The sequence below is a fragment of the Empidonax traillii genome, unplaced genomic scaffold, assembly GCF_003031625.1.
Source record: "Empidonax traillii isolate 1590-97213 ecotype Southwest subspecies unplaced genomic scaffold, ASM303162v1 scaffold1487:size278866, whole genome shotgun sequence".
Lineage (NCBI taxonomy): Eukaryota > Metazoa > Chordata > Aves > Passeriformes > Tyrannidae > Empidonax > Empidonax traillii.
This window is the reverse complement of record NW_020956680.1, coordinates 142,393-159,861: the sequence shown is the minus strand read 5'-3', so window position 1 is coordinate 159,861 and position 17,469 is coordinate 142,393. Positions and strand designations below refer to the sequence as shown.

Genomic DNA, 17,469 nt, shown 5'->3' with positions numbered 1-17,469 from the left:
ACATTAGAACAGTGACACCAAAGAAAAGAAATAGGAAAGTGAATGGAAATCCAAATCAGAGAGGTGTCACAGAGGCACAAGGAAGAATACATTCTTTTTTTTTTTTTACCTTGTATCCTGTACCAAGTCCTGGGTCACACACAGCTGCAGAGACAAGCTTCACAACCAGGTCCTGTACTTCTCCCATGCTGTCCCCTATGTTGAGCAAACCTTCCTGAAGGACACTCAGGGAGGGGACATCCACACTCACATCAAAGCCAAGAACCTTCCCGAAGTTTCGCAGGAACTGCACCACCATGAGACAATCTGAGAATGTGCTTCCATCGAGGACGAGGCCGGGGATGCGAGGCAGCTCTGGGAAAGGCTGCAAAGCAACGAAAGCCAGGGCAAGGTTCAGTAATGTACTTCAGAAGAACCCGGTTTTGATACCAGCTAAGGAAATTGGCTGATACTTCCTTATGACCTCCAGCAAGCCAATGCTGGAAGATAAAATCTATTCAATGCTGAAACACATTTACCTTTTCATGGTACAGGAGGTGAGAGATTAGATATACTTCCTTTTTGGTCAGGAGACGCTATCAGGATCTATGCTGAGCCAAATTACTGTAAAAGGTGGTGTAAAAATATTTAGGGGGCAAAGAGAAGGGATTTCTCTGACACAGAGAGGGTTAAAACTTGAGCTTTAAAGTTCTTGTCTTTAAAGACAAGGACTAAAAACACAGAAGACTGGGAGAGTAGTTTTTTTTGAGCAACAGCTTCTAAGAGTTGTCTAGATGAGTATCTAGAGCCTGTGTACTGAGACATGATACGTATTCCTGATGTAAAAATAACTCAAAGAACTTTTTTGAAGCAATCAAGCAAGTACTTTTTGGGAAGCAGGCTGCTTTTAAACAAAAATCTTTTCATTAACTAAACATGTGCCACTGAAGTGTTCTAATATCTTGTATTTGTATATATTTCAAATAGTTCTCTAATTATCTGGATCAAAACTTGAATGCTTTGGGTGTGGCTGCAAGAAAAAAGTTATTGCTATAATGATAAAATACACAAACAAGAGGCAAGAAAATAAGTTTATGTTGCTGTGGTTACCTTCTGGTCTGCTAAGCACATATCTTCATTAGGCTTCTTTAACTCCTTTGCCATTTCTAATTCCAATCTTCGCTGTTCCAGCTTACGTTCTTTATTTAATCTTTTTTCATCACGTTTCTCTTGCTTCAACCGCTCTTTTTCCTTAAGCAGAATTAAAAGGGTAGAAAATAAACCCTACCTCCTAAACTTAAAAAGGAACAATCTACTAATTTAAAAAGCTCTACTTATGCAACCTTTGTAATTACCATAGCAATTAAGGAACCTGCATTAAAGCAAAGGGACAAGTGAAAAAAATTTGGTTTAAAAATTCCCATAATATACAAACTGGATATGAATAGCTTATAAAACACAAAAGATCTTTTCAAACACAGGTAGATTCTGGGCTTGAATTACCATGTACTTCACATGTAATCTGAAAACTGAACAGCCCTTTATGTCTCATCTACACAACAAGAACACGGGGATCATCAAGCGAGAAGTCAAGCTTTTATGACTTGTCTCTCCCAACACCCTCTCCAGTGATGTCCCACACGCTACTGCGCTCCCTCTGTCACTCTAACCTGACAAGACTGCCTGAATTTGGAGCTCCAATGGCCTTTCCTATCCCTGGCTCCAGGGGTCCTTGCAGCCCCATGCCCAGCACCAATCCACTGTCCTGACAACACAACTCCCTACACACCTCTGTGCAACCAATATCAAACGCAGAATGTATGGAATCTGCATCTGTCAATGCTACTCTTTGGAGCACAGAACCAGGTACGTACCCACAAACACCAAACACACGTGTGAGTGCGTGGGAGTCTTGACTTTAGAATCTGATACAGTGATGAAGACACTGCATGTGCTTTCCACCTGGGGGCACAGAAGGGCTAAAGAACCAAGCCAAGCTGCTTCCCATTACTCAGAACCAGTCCCCACTATTCTGTCAGTTCAGGAGGTCACTGGTCTCTTCCATTTAGCACCACCACGTTTTGCAGAGATCAGAGTGCAGGCTATACTCAGTCAGGTTGTTATTAACCCCTGACTCCGCTGGGGAGTTCTGGCAGGCCCCATGACTTCTTATCCGTTCTGTCGATTCTATACTGAGTATTACCAGACCACTGGTGACTCCTGTGGATAACCACTGTGATTGCACAGAGATCAGGACCTCTACTACTACCATCTTCGGTGGTTTTGATGCAAGACCGAGTTTTGCATTGGATACAAAGAACATGTTGGGACCAGTAAATTAACACTGACAGAAAAGCAGTGACATATAGAACTCCCCATCTGCCCAACTGTTTCCTGCTCTGCAGCTGTGCAAGCACCCTCTGTACTGCCAACACAGGCCTCATATCTGTGCTAAGTTTATAAGGGACATCTTGTGTAGAAATTCACAGTACACTAAAGCAGCACACAAAATCCAAAATGTTATTTTAAAATGGAAAATACTCCCTGACTTGTATTTTAAAATTGTTTATTGCCTTTTATCTTAACCTATGTCAAGGTCTCAAAGCCAATTGGCATTTCCTACAACTTGTTTTTGCCAATTAGAAACACTCCAAGTCTGAAGAAAACAAGAGGTGTACACATGGATACTTATGTAGGAACACAGTAATTTGCAGTTATGATTAAAAATGCAAGCTTTAACCGTTATTCTGTTTCTATTAGAGTAAGAATACAGTTACAGCAAGAATACAGTTACAGCACTGGATCAGACTAAACAACCATGTAGCCTGGCATCCTGATTTCCAACAGTGGGATGTATCATTTTCCTCTATTTCCTTGCACTGAAGTCCTAGTCAAATTTTCTTGGAGTCCTAGTCAAATTTTCTTGGTTTTGGTCAGTCACTTTTATTTAAATTTGTGAATACATCCAAGAGAAAAGTTTTAAAACTTCTTTGACAACCAGTTCCTATAATGAGTTATTTTACTTCAATTAGTTATCTGTACTTTTATAAATAAAGTCTTAGGATAAAGAGATTTAAAAAAGTCTCAGGATATAGAAAAATATATAAAACAAAAAAATAAGTTAGAAATTATGGTTTTTTGTATTTTACTTAATGTTTCCTCTCAAAAACATCCAGAACTTTCATAACTGGGCAATCCGTGCCAGTGTTCAAACATCACCCTCCAAGAACAGTTTTTCTTTAGTTTGAACAGAATTTCCTGTATTTCAATTTGTGCCTATTACCTCTTGTCCTACTGCTGCCATGTATACAAATGAAACTACTGACATGTAAGTCAAAGACACTGCTCTTCTACAGATAACTAGAAAATGAAACCATGAAAACCTCAAACTTTCAAGATTAATACTCACTTCTGCTTTTTTACGTGCTTCCATGGCTTTCATAAGCATCATATGTTGTCTTCTCCGTTCTCGTTCCTATTGAAGCAGGTAATATTAGAACAAAACTAATCTACAGTTTCAAATCAGTAAAAAAGCTGAATAACAAATTTAGCATTAATAGACAAGTCACAGTAAATACTAAATATAGGACAAGAATGGCCAAGTCTGTGCATGTTTTAGTTCAGGTTTAGAAAGCAAATACAAGAACAATCAAAAGCAAAAAGGTAAAAGCAATGAACATGGAGACAGTGTAAAAAAGAAGCATACAGATTTACTTATGGTCAGTTGTGATGCTCCTTCATAAGCTGGCAGAACAAAAAGCATAATGGTTGGCTGGAACAGGTCAGTTACCTTACATCTGCTATGATGGAACTTGCAATTTACTTCTTCAATAGCCAATTCAGCAGAAATTTTATACTGGTCTTTCTCAAACACTGCAAACACTAACATTTTTGTAACCAAGCAACAAATTAATATTCTCAGCTCTAGATCAATTTTAATCAAGCCAGTGGTGGTGCACATACGTACACAACAACACTTGGTTTACTGATGCTTGTCCCTCAATAAATTATGGCAGTAACTTCAAATGCAGTAAGGAGCACCATTCTAGGGCTTTAAGTACAGGAGTTTTGCCTTAAAAGCTGTAAAGTAAATCCTGGTCCCAGTAAAGGCTATGGGGATTTTACTATCTAATTAGGTGAGGCCAGGTTTACATTCTAATGTTTCACTGTATACTTGTAACAGTATGAATTTACCACGGCTAAAAGTTAACTTCCTCAGTATCTTACAAACTTAGGGAAGACATCATCCTGGTTTCTAAAACAAGTTAATTCCAATTGTATTTAAAATATCTGGATTCATTCCCAGTGAATGGGACAAGGCTTGCAAAAATTATACAAGTGACTACCTATTAATTTTGCATTAATCCTTGATTTTATATAGTAGTCAAATTTCTACTAGGACATCAGTAACACAGATCTCTGGTTAAAAACCTCATTTAGTTATTGCCACATTCAATTTATACACATGTTGAACACGTGTCCTTTTTTTCCTGACCAGACAAGACAAGCAGATGTATGCAATGCACTGTGCTGTAAAGCCATGCAGCAGTATGTAATATGACAGCAGCCAGTGCTACATTTTATGCATTGCTATGACAACCATATCACAACCAAATCACAATGCGGTGTTAGATGTACAAAAATAAACATACCCATACCATATCTAGTCTATGCCTCTCCAACTCCTGGTAGAAAGAGTTGGCACAACATTATGAAACAGAAATCACAAAGTCATAAAACCACTTTATAATCCCCCAAAAGACCCCAATACCAAAGCAAAGCAACAAATCATAAGGCGAAAGAAAATCTGTGCAGGAATCAAACCCAGAAGTTTAAAAAGGACTTATTTTCAAGATTCCACCCCACCCCCATGTAGCTTAAAGTAGTAGCTCACAATTGGCATTCTGTCTGTCCAGTCAACTGAACATATACCAACCTGGTGCTTCAGAAGAACAGCCTGCTGCCTTCGCATCTCCTTCTCCTTGAACAAAAGAAAAAAAAGCATATTGAAAATATCTATTAAAATTTCCTTACCAAATTGCACAGGTTTGCCACACGAAAACAGCACATCTAAGTTAAATTGTAACTTCCCTGCCCCTGTGAGCTGAGCACAGTGTACGTAACAGGAAGTCTGGTCAGTTGGGAAGTCCACGTGGAAACACACCGGGAATGCCAAAGCAGCCTTGCAATACATATATACACCATATTTTCCAGTATTTCTAAGAGCTCTGCAGTCTTGTCTGCATACAGCCTAGAAGAGACTAGGCTTGCTGAGAAACAACAAAGTTTTTTGATACAGTGTGCTTAAAAGAATACTGTGTGAATAATGTTACTGAATGGGCATTCTGTTGTGCAAACCAGGCATCATGTAAGCAAAACTCAAGGTAATGGCACACAAAAAAGTACTGTCTCCATATATTTCCACATGTGTATGTCACACAAACTCCTCTGCACATGCTTCATGCACTTATATAACACATGTACATGTTATTGTATGCTGTCGCTATGTACAGTTTCCTTAGCCATGAATATTCTTCCAAATTTACTGCTTTTTATACATCAATGCACATTATGCACAATAACACAGTTCTTGTTTCTGGACCTCCTCCAAACTAACCTTTATTCGTTTTTCGGCCTCCAATAATTTGGCATTTGCTGCTTCTTCCTTCTTTTTCTTTTTTGCCTGTGCATGCAAAACAGGTCACACAACAGCACCATCACAAGTTGAGAACAATCTGACTAGAAATAAAGTTATGTGCCTTTAAAAGTTTAAAAACATCATCATTTATTGTGTACATTACAACTGATCTCTTCCCCAACGCAGCTTTCATGATGAACCAACTCACAATTCACTTACTTCTTAAAAATTAAGCCAGAATTTTAAGTCCCACTCAAAATTGCTTCACCTGGCTATTATAAGAAAGCAAGTACACACAGAAACAATATAAATAGCAAAGAGTTACTACTAATTTTTCCATCAATGAAGACTTAAAAACTAGCAATCCATCTTTGCTAGTACACTAGCAAACCCGTTCAGTGTATCAGGATATCTAGCATACATATAGACACAGTATTTTAAATCCACTGCAGATTTAAATCCAGAGCAGAGCATTACACTGTTGGAACATCCTGCTACTGCAAACTTGTTCTCTAATAATGGAGCAGCTCTGCTGTTAATTTTAGGACATACAAGACTTCATGAAGGAAGTCGTGAGCCTAAGCAATCATTTCCAAGATTTGGGTCACAGTTAATGTACATTTTTAAAGAAAAATATTTCAAGACACATGTTTGAACTGGCCTTTGCAAATCCAGGTTGCTAGAGCTGTTATATTTAGTTACACGCCTAACTACACGTGACAGTTAAAATACAACATTCTTTAAAACGACAACACAAAAATTACATTTGAGTCATTATTTCTACCTCTAAAATTTGCTGAGCTCTAAGTTCTTTCTCCATTCTGATTTGCTGGATTCGCTTGATTTTTTCCTACAAGGGTAAGAAAGTTATTTCTTTTAAAAAAAAAATGGATAAAAATACTGAGAAAGCAATTTATTCTTACATTTAAAAAATGATCAAGTTTATACAGACATACTTTTTGTTATGAAGTCTTATACCCACTGTAGTCAATTCTTTCCACAGAATTTTTACTACCATTAGAAGATGTCTGGTATAACTCTGAAGGAACCTACCCTTAGTTATACATAGGTGCTCATGTTTCAGTTGTCGTAGTTTTTTTTTTTTATTTTTTCAGAGGACCAGATTAATGGCAATGTAAACAAGCCAACAGCATTCAAATTCTAGCTGACAGTGGGGGAGCTATTTAGGAACGAACGAGGTGTGAGCTATGCCATGAAACACGTGATGTTTTGAAGGGATCTTCCTGACCAAGAAATAGGGGGTTCTGTCAAACCACTGTTTCCTGCCTCGGGTCCAGCAGCCTTTCAGTCCCATGGGCAGCACAGGGAACCTGAGCTCTGAGAAACCCAAAGCACGTGCTCTGCCAGTGACACTCCCGCTCATGAACCTGGGTAACATGCTCAGTCAAGTACACTCCAGTTTCTCCAGATTTTTAAAGCATTCAAGTAACTCAGGACAAGTTTGGATGCCTTGCTTTGTAGCTCGGGGGATGGAGTTGTAAACATGTTGTAACAAAAGAAGTAACTGGAATAGCAATTGCGGGCAGTACAACACATCTCAGCGTGTTTCTTGCAGAGAGAAGAAAATGATCAGGCTATGTATGCACTCCACAGATGGATGCTGTGCAACCACATTCTAATTTATTCTTTCCAAGAATTAGTTCCTAAAATCTGAACTAAGTCTTACTACATTGATTGAGAAATGCAGTCATTGCTAACACTGGATTATTTCACATTTCCTATGCTGCGTGGGTTTGTTGTTAAATTAGCTCACATTAAAAATTCGTTAGCCCATTATTTGAGATTTTAGTGTCTCAAAAGAACTGCCTGAACTACAGTGACTGGGAAGCTACCATTATTAAGAGAAGCAGTACATCCAGCTGAACTTGCTGTATAATTTTAACACCAAAACCCAGACCAAGGAAAAGTCCTGCAGGCTGGGAGGCCTAGATCAGAAGCCTGAAATGAAGCTCAGTGCTCTTTGGAACAGCAGATGTTTTCCCAACAGTGAGGGCAAAGCCCATCTGTACAGAATACACTGTTTAACTGAGAGCTGGTCTAAAACAAGAACATGGACTACCAGCAAAATCTTACTTTCTGTAGAACACATAGTTATATATATTCTTTATCAAAAAAAAAAGAAAAACACCGCCAAAACCAAGCCCCTAAGAAAAGATCATCTAAAGTATTTAACAGTAGAGGAGCAATCACAGACAAGAAAGACATACAAAATTTCCTGATGAATAGAGCTCCAATATATAAGGTCTTACAAACTTTCGGTAAATCTTAGAGTAAATACCTGAGAGTAAAAAAGGCAAATAAATTATTGAGAAGTCCAGCATAAGACTACATTATCCAGCAAATTAATTCAGAGGCCTTGTTTAGACAGTGCTGAACTTTTGTTTTCACCATGTGAAGCTCATAGCATGGAGTCTCTGTTATCCCCCATTATACTTTAAAAACAGTATGAAAGTTGAGAGCATGTACTACACCCTCTAAATTCCACAAAGGTTAGAGTTAATGCAGAACAAACTTTTCAGCAAAGAAAGCATTAAACACCTCTGCCTTGTCTCTGTCCTTGTTTGTGAGGTGAGCATCCTGATCCTGTAACAGGCTGATGTTATTTCTACACTGCCTTCTGCCATTAATATATTTGAAAAATCCCTTTTTATTTTCCCCTCCAGTTTTGTCAGCTTCAACTCCAACTGAGCTTTGGCTGCACAAATTTTCTCCCTACAGTGGCAAGCAGGATCTCTGTGTTCTTCCCTGGTCACTTACAGGAAACCAATACTGGAACTTAATTCTGAATTTGGGGTGTTGAGACCATATACAGATACTGAAGTGCTGGAGCATGTCCAGAGAAGAAAGGGCAGTGGAGCTGGGGAAGGGGCTGGAGCAGCAGGAGGGGCTGAGGGAGCTGGGGGGCTCAGCCTGGAGAAAAGGAGGCTCAGGGGGGACCTTCTGGCTCTGCAATCCCTGACAGGAGGGGGGAGCCGGGGCAGGTCGGGCTCTGCTCCCAGGGAACAGGGACAGGAGGAGAGGGAACGGCCTCAGGCTGTGCCAGAGGAGGTTTAATTGGATACTAGGTGAAATTTCTACAAGGAAAAGGTTGTCCAACTTTGGCACAGGCTGCCCAGGGCAGTGGTGGAGTCCCAACCCTAAAGGGATTTAACAGCCATGTGGGGACATACATGGGTTAGTGGTGGATTTATTGGAGTTTAGAATTTTAAGTAACATATACTGTGTGCTCTTGAACACTAGATTTAAAATATACACTTGTAATCAGCATACTTAGTAAATTACTAAATATTTGAAGAACCTAATTCAATAATTCAAAATATAACCTAAAGGGCTCATTTAGGAACTGCATAAAGCTTACCTGCTGCTTCATTATCTTTATCTGCTCCTTTTGCTTTCGCTTTTCTTCAGCTGCCATAATAGCTAACAAACAAAAGCAAATGAATTAATATCAACAGAACATAACAAGAGACAGGTAACTTTTTATTAATGCTTTTCAAAATAATCCACTAACATGCACAAACTTTCACAAGTAATACTTACCTTGCTGTTTTTTCGCTTCCTTGGCAGCTCGTGCTTGTTCTTGCTTCTGAAGTTTCCTAAGTAGCTTTATTTGTGCTGCTTGCCTGGCTATTTCTGTTATAAAAAGAAAATATTAAGTTCATAAAAACAGTGCTGTCCAACAATAAAGATACAGTCCATATTCCGGACATCTGTATGTTGTAAAGACAAACAGTGGATTTCTTTTGCACATGCTGACTTTTACAAAATTTCACTATCAACTACCTTTAGTGGCATCTCATGTATCAATAACTACATCAATAGTGTAAAAACATAGTGTAAACATAGACATTTTCTACATAAAATAAAATACTATTTTTGGAAGAGAAGAATTATCTATTAAGTGACAGAATCAGGCCAATAATGCTGCACCATTTTAAAACCATTTCTTTTTTTCTTTTTAAAGCAAAAACATTTGTTTCAAAAGTACTATATCAACATTTTATTCAGAAAGCATGGAATTACTGTTTCCCTTAAAAGTCTCTGCATGTAATAATGTAATTCTTTTTTAACAATGCAAGGAAGCACACTCATCTAGGTCACACATCTCTTTCCTGTGGCTACCTAAATCTAGCCACTCTCTTATGCTAGTTAGTAACCACCTGAAGCTACTCTACATGATAGTGTTGCTGAAACTTGAATTAACTGCTTATGGACACACTGACAAAAGATAGCTGTAGAAAGGATTTTCTGGAAGTTGAATTCACCTTGCTTTTCAAAGGACTGAGGTCCAGGACCTCTCTGACAGCATTCCCCAAAATACTGTCAGCTTCTTGTGCAATGACTAAGACCCAGGCAAACATACAGAAAACCCTTGTATAAGTCAGATGATGCTGTAGATACCAAGAGTAGCATAAAGAGGTACATGACAACAGGGAAACCTTCACGCTTCCATGGGGAAAGCACACAGAAGAAGCAGTTACACCTTAACTGAAAGAGAACCTGTAGCTGGATATTAGAATTTATGTCATAGACAAGAACTTAAACTAAAAGCTATGGAAAGGCCAACAAATACAGAAGGCCACTTCGTCTAAATTGGCACAGTCCATGAGGAGGATGTGGTTAATGTTCATCATGCACCTGAAAAGGATCAATGGGAAACACTACAAAAAACAGGGACGACAAAACAGTCCACCTGTACTTCCATTTAACTAGTATGCAGTTTACTGAGCAAAATTTAAGGACTTCTAAAACAAGCCAAGAATCTAAAAAGAAATCACAGAAACTAGAATTCTTGGTATCAAATGGTAACTCCAAGGTAATAGACTCTCATGCCAGAGTAGGAGGATAATAATCATAGAATAGTTTGGGTTGGAAGGGACCGTAAAGCTCACTTCTTCCTTCAAAACGTACACACGTTTACTGATCTCGAAAAAGCCTTCAATAAAAGGCTTGTACGTACAGAGTTTCCCAAATCAAATGCTGTATACTCACATCCTGGTGAAACACAGCACTCTTCTTTAGGAAAAGCATTAACTCTCTACATACTGATACCCTCTGTTTGTGAAAACAGTGAGACATTTCTTACCTTGAGCCTGGAGCTTCCTCAAAAGCTTTGCATCGGCGTTGTCCAGGAATTCCGTGCTGCCAACGTTGGGCGGTCGGCCCTTGCGGCGCCTCGTCCGTGACTCCTCCCGGGAGTGCTGTCTGTCTGGGTTTGGTGGTCGGCCCCTACGCCCTTCCATCGCTCTGATCCGGGGAATGACCTCCTCTTCTTTCAGAAGACACCACTGCACACCCTTTTAATCGACACAATTCACAGAGAGGTATTATAAACAGAGATTCCAAAAAATAATTCTAAGACACCCGAGAACATGAACAGTAGAAGATTTTCCCTCCCCCGAATAAGTCATAGACAGAAAATATGCGAGAGTTCTGATGTACTATTTGGGTAGGACAATGCTTTGATGAGGCACAGAAGCTGTATACTGAGAGGCTATCACTCACACCTCTATAAATTGTACCACTATGAAAGATTTTGAAGACTATGCAATGACATACGAAGTTATTACCTAGTAGGTATGCCATTACTGTGTTATTTTTAATTATTTCTGATCAAATCAAGTTGCTCAACCCTTTTTAAAAGGTAAAATGGATTCTTATTTTGTGAACTCAAAAACAACTATTCTGCTTTCACATAATCTACTGCTCAACATGAATGAAAAAATGTGTCAAGCTGAGTTGCTGTCTTTCAACTGAGTGTTTACAGAAATTCCGACATACGTAACAAGCAAATGCAGTAATGTATTATCAAATACTGCTTTCAAGTGGTGTAGATCTGAAAAACTGAGTTGAAAAAACAGATGCATTTCAATCTTGAAGTTTAAGTACAATTGAGTTCTCCTCTCATCCACTGTAAAACTATTTCTGTGCCAACTTGAAGCAATCAAATGCTTTTAACTTTTAAGCATCCCTGTATCTGAACTAAAAATTCAGATAGATATATTTATTCTCTAACTAAACCAAGTATGCAGCAATACATTCCACCCTTGCTCTCACTGTTACTACCAGAGTATTTTGTGAAATCACAAAAGAAGGTACTGAAATACTTTGTCCATAAAAATACCCAAGTTAATCCTTACGTAGAAATAGCTTTACTTTAACTGATTACTGAAAAGTAGAGTTTATTGCCCCTACTGAGCAAAACAGCACAGTCTAGCTGATCCTGTTCAACTGAACATCAATATTTCAAAACTGTAACATCTTTTACCATTTCCCCAAGTTTTTGAGAAATGCAGGGAAAAAAATGTAAGCTAAGTATCCTTTGGGACTTCTCCATAACTTGCCTTAAAAAGATCTGTAGAAGATTTCAAAAATGCCCGCTAAAGCTGGTAACTTATAAAACTCATTAAATATCAGTTCAGAAAAAATACACTTGGAATGCTTAAGTTTTCACTGCCATACGATAACATAAATGATTTTTGCTTATTCTGGCAATTTGTTTTTAATTCTGCTCATTCTTCACAGTTACAAAGGTTTAACATAACTTCAGTAAAAGCATTAGTTTGCTAATGAAACATTCATGTTTTAAGGGAGTTACCAGTATCTGCAAAGATAACTGGGAGTATTGAGGCTTCAAAAAAGGTAAGACCATCCCAAGAGTACATGTCACACTTGGTTTGCAGACATTCCAAAGGGCTTTGTTATTAGTTATGTTCTGAAAATGCGCTGGTCAGAACCATGACTGTATCACTAATGTGTACATCATCACCCCTAAGGACTTTTCAATCCAAAATATTTACTTCTATCACTTAAGCAGAAGTTCCCTTACTATCTTTTAAGAGTATTACTCAGGTGTAACTTTCATTTCCCTGTCTAGTACTTGAATTCCAATTTATCACAGGTTCAGTTTATTGAGGTATCTTCAATACTGTACTTATCCACCTACACCAGCTTCCAGCATAGAAAATCTTATCCCATAAAACACAGGCGCCAGGAGAGGGGAGGCAAAATAGGAATCAGAGGAAATGAGAAGCAGCCATAGCTCAAGAAGTACTTCAGAACCTGCAATGGAAATTGCTCTTGCTCTGCATTCGTATTTTCTGTAGTTACTGACACTAATGATTATAAATGCACAGAAAAGGAAGGTAAGAGTTCTAAAAGACCATCAGTGCCAGAGACCAAGTATTATATGTATTATATTTTCCTAATGCCGCCTAAAAGAGAAACCAGAGGCTGTCAAATGAAGGTAGCAGCAGGTTCAAGGAGCAAAAGGAGCAGGTGTTTCAGGGAATGGGGTGAAAACTGTTTCATGTCCTGACAAAGGACATCGTGCATGCACACTTTCCACAAGCTTTAGAGAGGACACGACAAAAACAGTCCAGAACAAAGCCATTAGGGGTTGAGCAAGAGGTGACTGACCATCTACATTTTGTGCTCAGACATCTTTTACAATCTAACTCAAAATACATTTCTATTAAAATAATGTACAATCCAATACTCTGTGGATTTTCAATATTCCAAAGAAAAATATGGGGGTTGAGCCATAACATAGGAGAATCACAGGCTTCCATAAAATCTCAGCTTTGCCACTCAAACATTAGAGAAACAATGGGAATAACACTGTTAAATGTTGTATTTTATGGCTGAAACTAATCAACATAAGAACTTCATTCATTTCTCACCTTCGAGCATCTACCACGGACTGCAACACCATGCTGCAATCAAGACATTTGCCAAAATGGCACCAGACAAGTACATGTGGAAGCAGAATCAAGCTCAAATCCTGCTACCCAAACTAATGAACAAAACCATAGGCACTTTACATAAAGAAAAAAACCACCATAATTTCAGATTAGATTTGTGAGGAAAAATTAACAACAAAGCTTTCTAAAATGAATTGCAGAACTCAGAATAGGACAAACACTCCTATCCATATTACTTAAACTCATGAGGACCCGTGTCTTCTTCATCAGCCCGAATCACATTCACACTAATCTTTCTAAATCACAGCAGTTTGAAGCTTCCAGGTCCTGTCACTGAATTTTCACATTTGCCATCACCACTTTGCCAAACTTCAAATGTTCTTCTAACCCTACTCTTTCATGGCCCACTTCTGCCAGATCTGCTTCTCTGTTACAGCATTTAATCACTGCTTTGAATAACCTGTAATACCTGGTTGTTTGCGTTCCACAAGCAACAAACACAGGCACAATCAGAAGCAGGTAATCCACATAGTTTTGGCTTGCTATAGGTAATTCTTCAATATACCTGGTTTTGCCTTAAGATAATTTTCTTTGGATCTTATTCCATCTTAGAGCTCTCTGAAACACACCCCATCCCTCTGGATACTGCATGTCCGAAAGGTGACAGAAATACAAAGAAAAGTAAAAATGACCACAAAAGGCTGTACAGAATAATCAAAACTACCACAAAAGCAGATACAAAATTTCTGGAATTACCTCCAGACATCCATGAGTGATTGTCCTATATTATTTTGAAGCTGGACAATTCAAAAACACTTCAGTAAAAGGGGTGCAAATTCTTTTCATGAAGTATCAGTATCACATACTGTTTTATTGGGTGCATATTATCAGCTCGAGTGCAGCTCCAATGTTTGCATTATAAACTTTTCATTCATACATAAAATGTAAACACATTTTTGCACAGCTGACACAGCTGCCCTCAGTCTCTTTTTCTAAAAAAAAACTTTGTCTACCCAAGTCTCAGTAGAACCTATCACAAACTCCATCAGTAGAAACTACAATTTATGTGGAGCAACCTAACGTTCACACTGCCAGCCTTGCCAATAGAAATCTGCCCCTCTCACTGCCTTCACTCTCAAGTTTTATAGATCACAGTTCAACTCATGAACTAAAGGGAGGAGAAACAGGTAATTAGAGAAGGGGACAACACTAATGAAGTAATGTGGGCAAGAGACACAAAAAAGATAACAGGGTAAAAAGTGAGCAGATACCCTGACATTACATTAGGTTCACAGTACAAGGAATTATTTCACTCAAGCAATTCAGGCACATAATGAAGTTCACAACTACAGCAACTTGTAACTGCTGTTTTCTGAAGGCTAAACGTGAAACAAGTTTAGCCAGGAATCAGGTAGCACCACCTAGAAGGAGCTGCTTACTGTGAACTCAGTCTTTAATGCTTTCAAATGTATACCATGCAAACATTACATATTTTTACATGGCATTACAAGGACATGAGGCTTAACTAGAGCCTGAATTCAAGACTTGCTGAGAGCAAGTAACACGTTCAGAACACTTATCTTTTAAAGAAGCAAATATATTCACTGACAGAAGTCCAAAAACCTTGGTGCACATCCTGAAGAAATGGCAACATGGCCAAAATACAGTAACACAGCACGGCAAAAACATAGTAACACAATTTCTCTAAAGTCTAGTTTTACTTATCCTTGTGTGGTTTACAGTTCTACCACTGTAAAGTGTAGCTGGGATAGCTCTGCATTCCTTTCCATAAGTCTAAGGAAGCTCAGACAGTATTCTTGATATAAGCCACACTTGCATATAAACATGCATTTCACACATATATACCATCACACATACACATAGAGATATTATGCACATGAACACATGAGAAGAGTGGGATTTAATGCATACACATAAATTACTATCGATAGAGCTTGTCCACAATAAAGGAAAAATTAAAGGTTTAAGTCAGGAATATCTGCACACTAAGATAAAAGAGGTAGCTCAGAGTTTCTGTACCAGCCCAATCCAGGATCAGAGCTGATCATTAAAGAGTGTGAATTCCTGCTCCCTTCAAACAAAAGCACTGAAGGGAACAGCTTTCAACACTGCCTTGGGTCCAGCTCTCAGCATTTCAGTCTCACTACTATTAAAGAAACACGCATTAGTTTTAGAAATAATTAGCTAAAAACAGGCAATGCTTCAGATTGTAGCAAAAATTACTTCACCTACACTTAAGTTAATGCTCCTTGGATCAAAGACTGTACTTTTTAAAAAGTGGATACCTGCGGTCCATCTCTGGCTTCATAGAAGTCACCCACTCCTATTTTTGCACTGAAGCTGAAATTGTCCCTTGAGATATCCATTATTCCATTTCTGCTGAGATACTGAAAAAATCACATATTTTTCCACTTCAGCTTGTAAATAATTACAACCCAGCTTTGATGTACAGCTAACTTTGTGAGTGTAATGTTTTGCACATTCTGTCAAAGGGATACGCATTTATAAGAGTTCAAATCAGTAACAGAGATACATTATGCCTCTTATCACACGAAATAAGTATCGATACTGGGGAGAAAAAAATTGCATTTTTTTACTGCAGGCATGCTTAGCAGCATTAGAACAGAGAAGTTAAAAACTGAATGTACCTTTACTACTTCAGGATACTGTCTCAGCTTCTTTCCACAAGGTGCAAAATATGCTACTTCTCCTTGAAGACGACCACCAAAGTTTCTGATTCGTGTCTCTCTTTGCCAGCTATAGTAATATGAAATAGTTGCATACAACAATACACTTTTTAAGAACTAATTCATGTCAACTTAAGAATTTTACAAAAAAGAAAAGAGAAAAATGTGACTAGAGCATATCACAAATCAGACAAAACCAGAAAATTTTATTATGTAGATTTTCCAAACTGACTATATGTATGGATTTACTTATATCAAGCTCTTACATATTGCCAGATTTTAAATGGCTTAGAACTATACTTCAGGGAGTTATTTGGAGTCTATATTGACTCTGATCTAGCAATCAGGATTAATTTCCAGTGGCAAAACTGCTAAGAGATAGGTCATGTTTGCAAAATAGCAAATTTAATGCACAAAAATTAACACACAAAATATGCTGACACAGTCACTGGAAGTCGGAATCTAAACTGTTGCAGCCTTTTCCTTATTATTCAGCCTAAAAATTTTTTCAACTGTCATTTCTTTACCAATTGACTTTTGAAAGTATTATCTCCCTTTAAAGCAAGGCAAGTACATACACAACCTACCCATATTCGAGAGGCACACGCAGCTCCCGTTCATCTGCTACTCTTCGTCTTTTCGAAATACCTGAAACAGAATTCCTGATTAACACCTAAAAGAACTTACAAAATTAAAACATTCCTAAAATGTACCTTTTACGTTTGTATCCCTAAAACAAAAGATAAATAATGTTTTTCATTCCAGGCATTATGTACTTCAATTACCAAGAAAAATCACTGCAGCTGTTCTCCTTTTGAAATACATTTTCCTGTAAGTTTCCTGTAACCTCTTTCTCTGGAATTGTAAACAGAAAAACCTAGCTATTCTATACTTAATGATATGCTTTGCTTAGCGCTCTCAGGTTTTCTTAAATAATTCTTTGCACACCTATTTTCAAGACTAGACTACACATGATTTTTTTCAGTACAGAAGATGCAAATGCAAACACTCCAAAAATTCACACATTCTAATAGGTGCAGTCTTCTTAGCGTACTGTGCATAGACTGCAGTCAACTGCCAAGTGCAGAAAATTTTCAGGACTATTCAGCTTTTCCAAGTTTGAACAGATGTTGTATTTGGTGCTAGTGAAGAGACTGAATCAATAATATCACAGGGACAATCACCAAATATGGGGGTTTTAGTGTGAGCCAAAGGCTGGTCCTTTTGTCAGATCTCTCAGACAGCTGTAGAACATGAACTACATACACAGAACAACTTCTGGAAGACGCACTTCTCAAAAGAGAGTTTGGACCTTGTGTCAAAAATGTCACACATCTCTTCCCTGGGAGTGGATTTGAGTGTGTTCCATTATCAAACTGAACCCCTGGTTCTAAGCTCCTACAGCCAGGAGTGTCACACC

General features: G+C 38.2%; 1 protein-coding gene across 13 annotated transcripts in view; it reads right to left on the bottom strand.

Annotated features, from left to right (window-relative positions):
• BAZ2B (bromodomain adjacent to zinc finger domain 2B) overlaps window positions 1–17,469 on the bottom strand; it is an 86,264-nt gene that overhangs the window by 25,440 nt on the left and 43,355 nt on the right. For 5 of the 13 annotated variants that reach the window (XM_027907501.1, XM_027907508.1, XM_027907503.1 and 2 more), the window contains 13 exons: window positions 16,637–16,697; window positions 16,011–16,119; window positions 15,648–15,749; window positions 10,725–10,935; window positions 9,179–9,271; window positions 8,997–9,058; window positions 6,402–6,467; window positions 5,597–5,662; window positions 4,916–4,960; window positions 4,632–4,664; window positions 3,389–3,454; window positions 1,090–1,230; window positions 110–364 (listed from right to left, as the gene is read on the bottom strand). In XM_027907501.1, the coding sequence (XP_027763302.1) occupies window positions 110–364; window positions 1,090–1,230; window positions 3,389–3,454; window positions 4,632–4,664; window positions 4,916–4,960; window positions 5,597–5,662; window positions 6,402–6,467; window positions 8,997–9,058; window positions 9,179–9,271; window positions 10,725–10,935; window positions 15,648–15,749; window positions 16,011–16,119; window positions 16,637–16,697 (1,310 nt within the window). The remainder of the gene's footprint in view (window positions 1–109; window positions 365–1,089; window positions 1,231–3,388; window positions 3,455–4,631; window positions 4,665–4,915; window positions 4,961–5,596; window positions 5,663–6,401; window positions 6,468–8,996; window positions 9,059–9,178; window positions 9,272–10,724; window positions 10,936–15,647; window positions 15,750–16,010; window positions 16,120–16,636; window positions 16,698–17,469) is intronic. The other 8 variants (XM_027907504.1, XM_027907505.1, XM_027907506.1 and 5 more) reach the window with 5 other exon arrangements.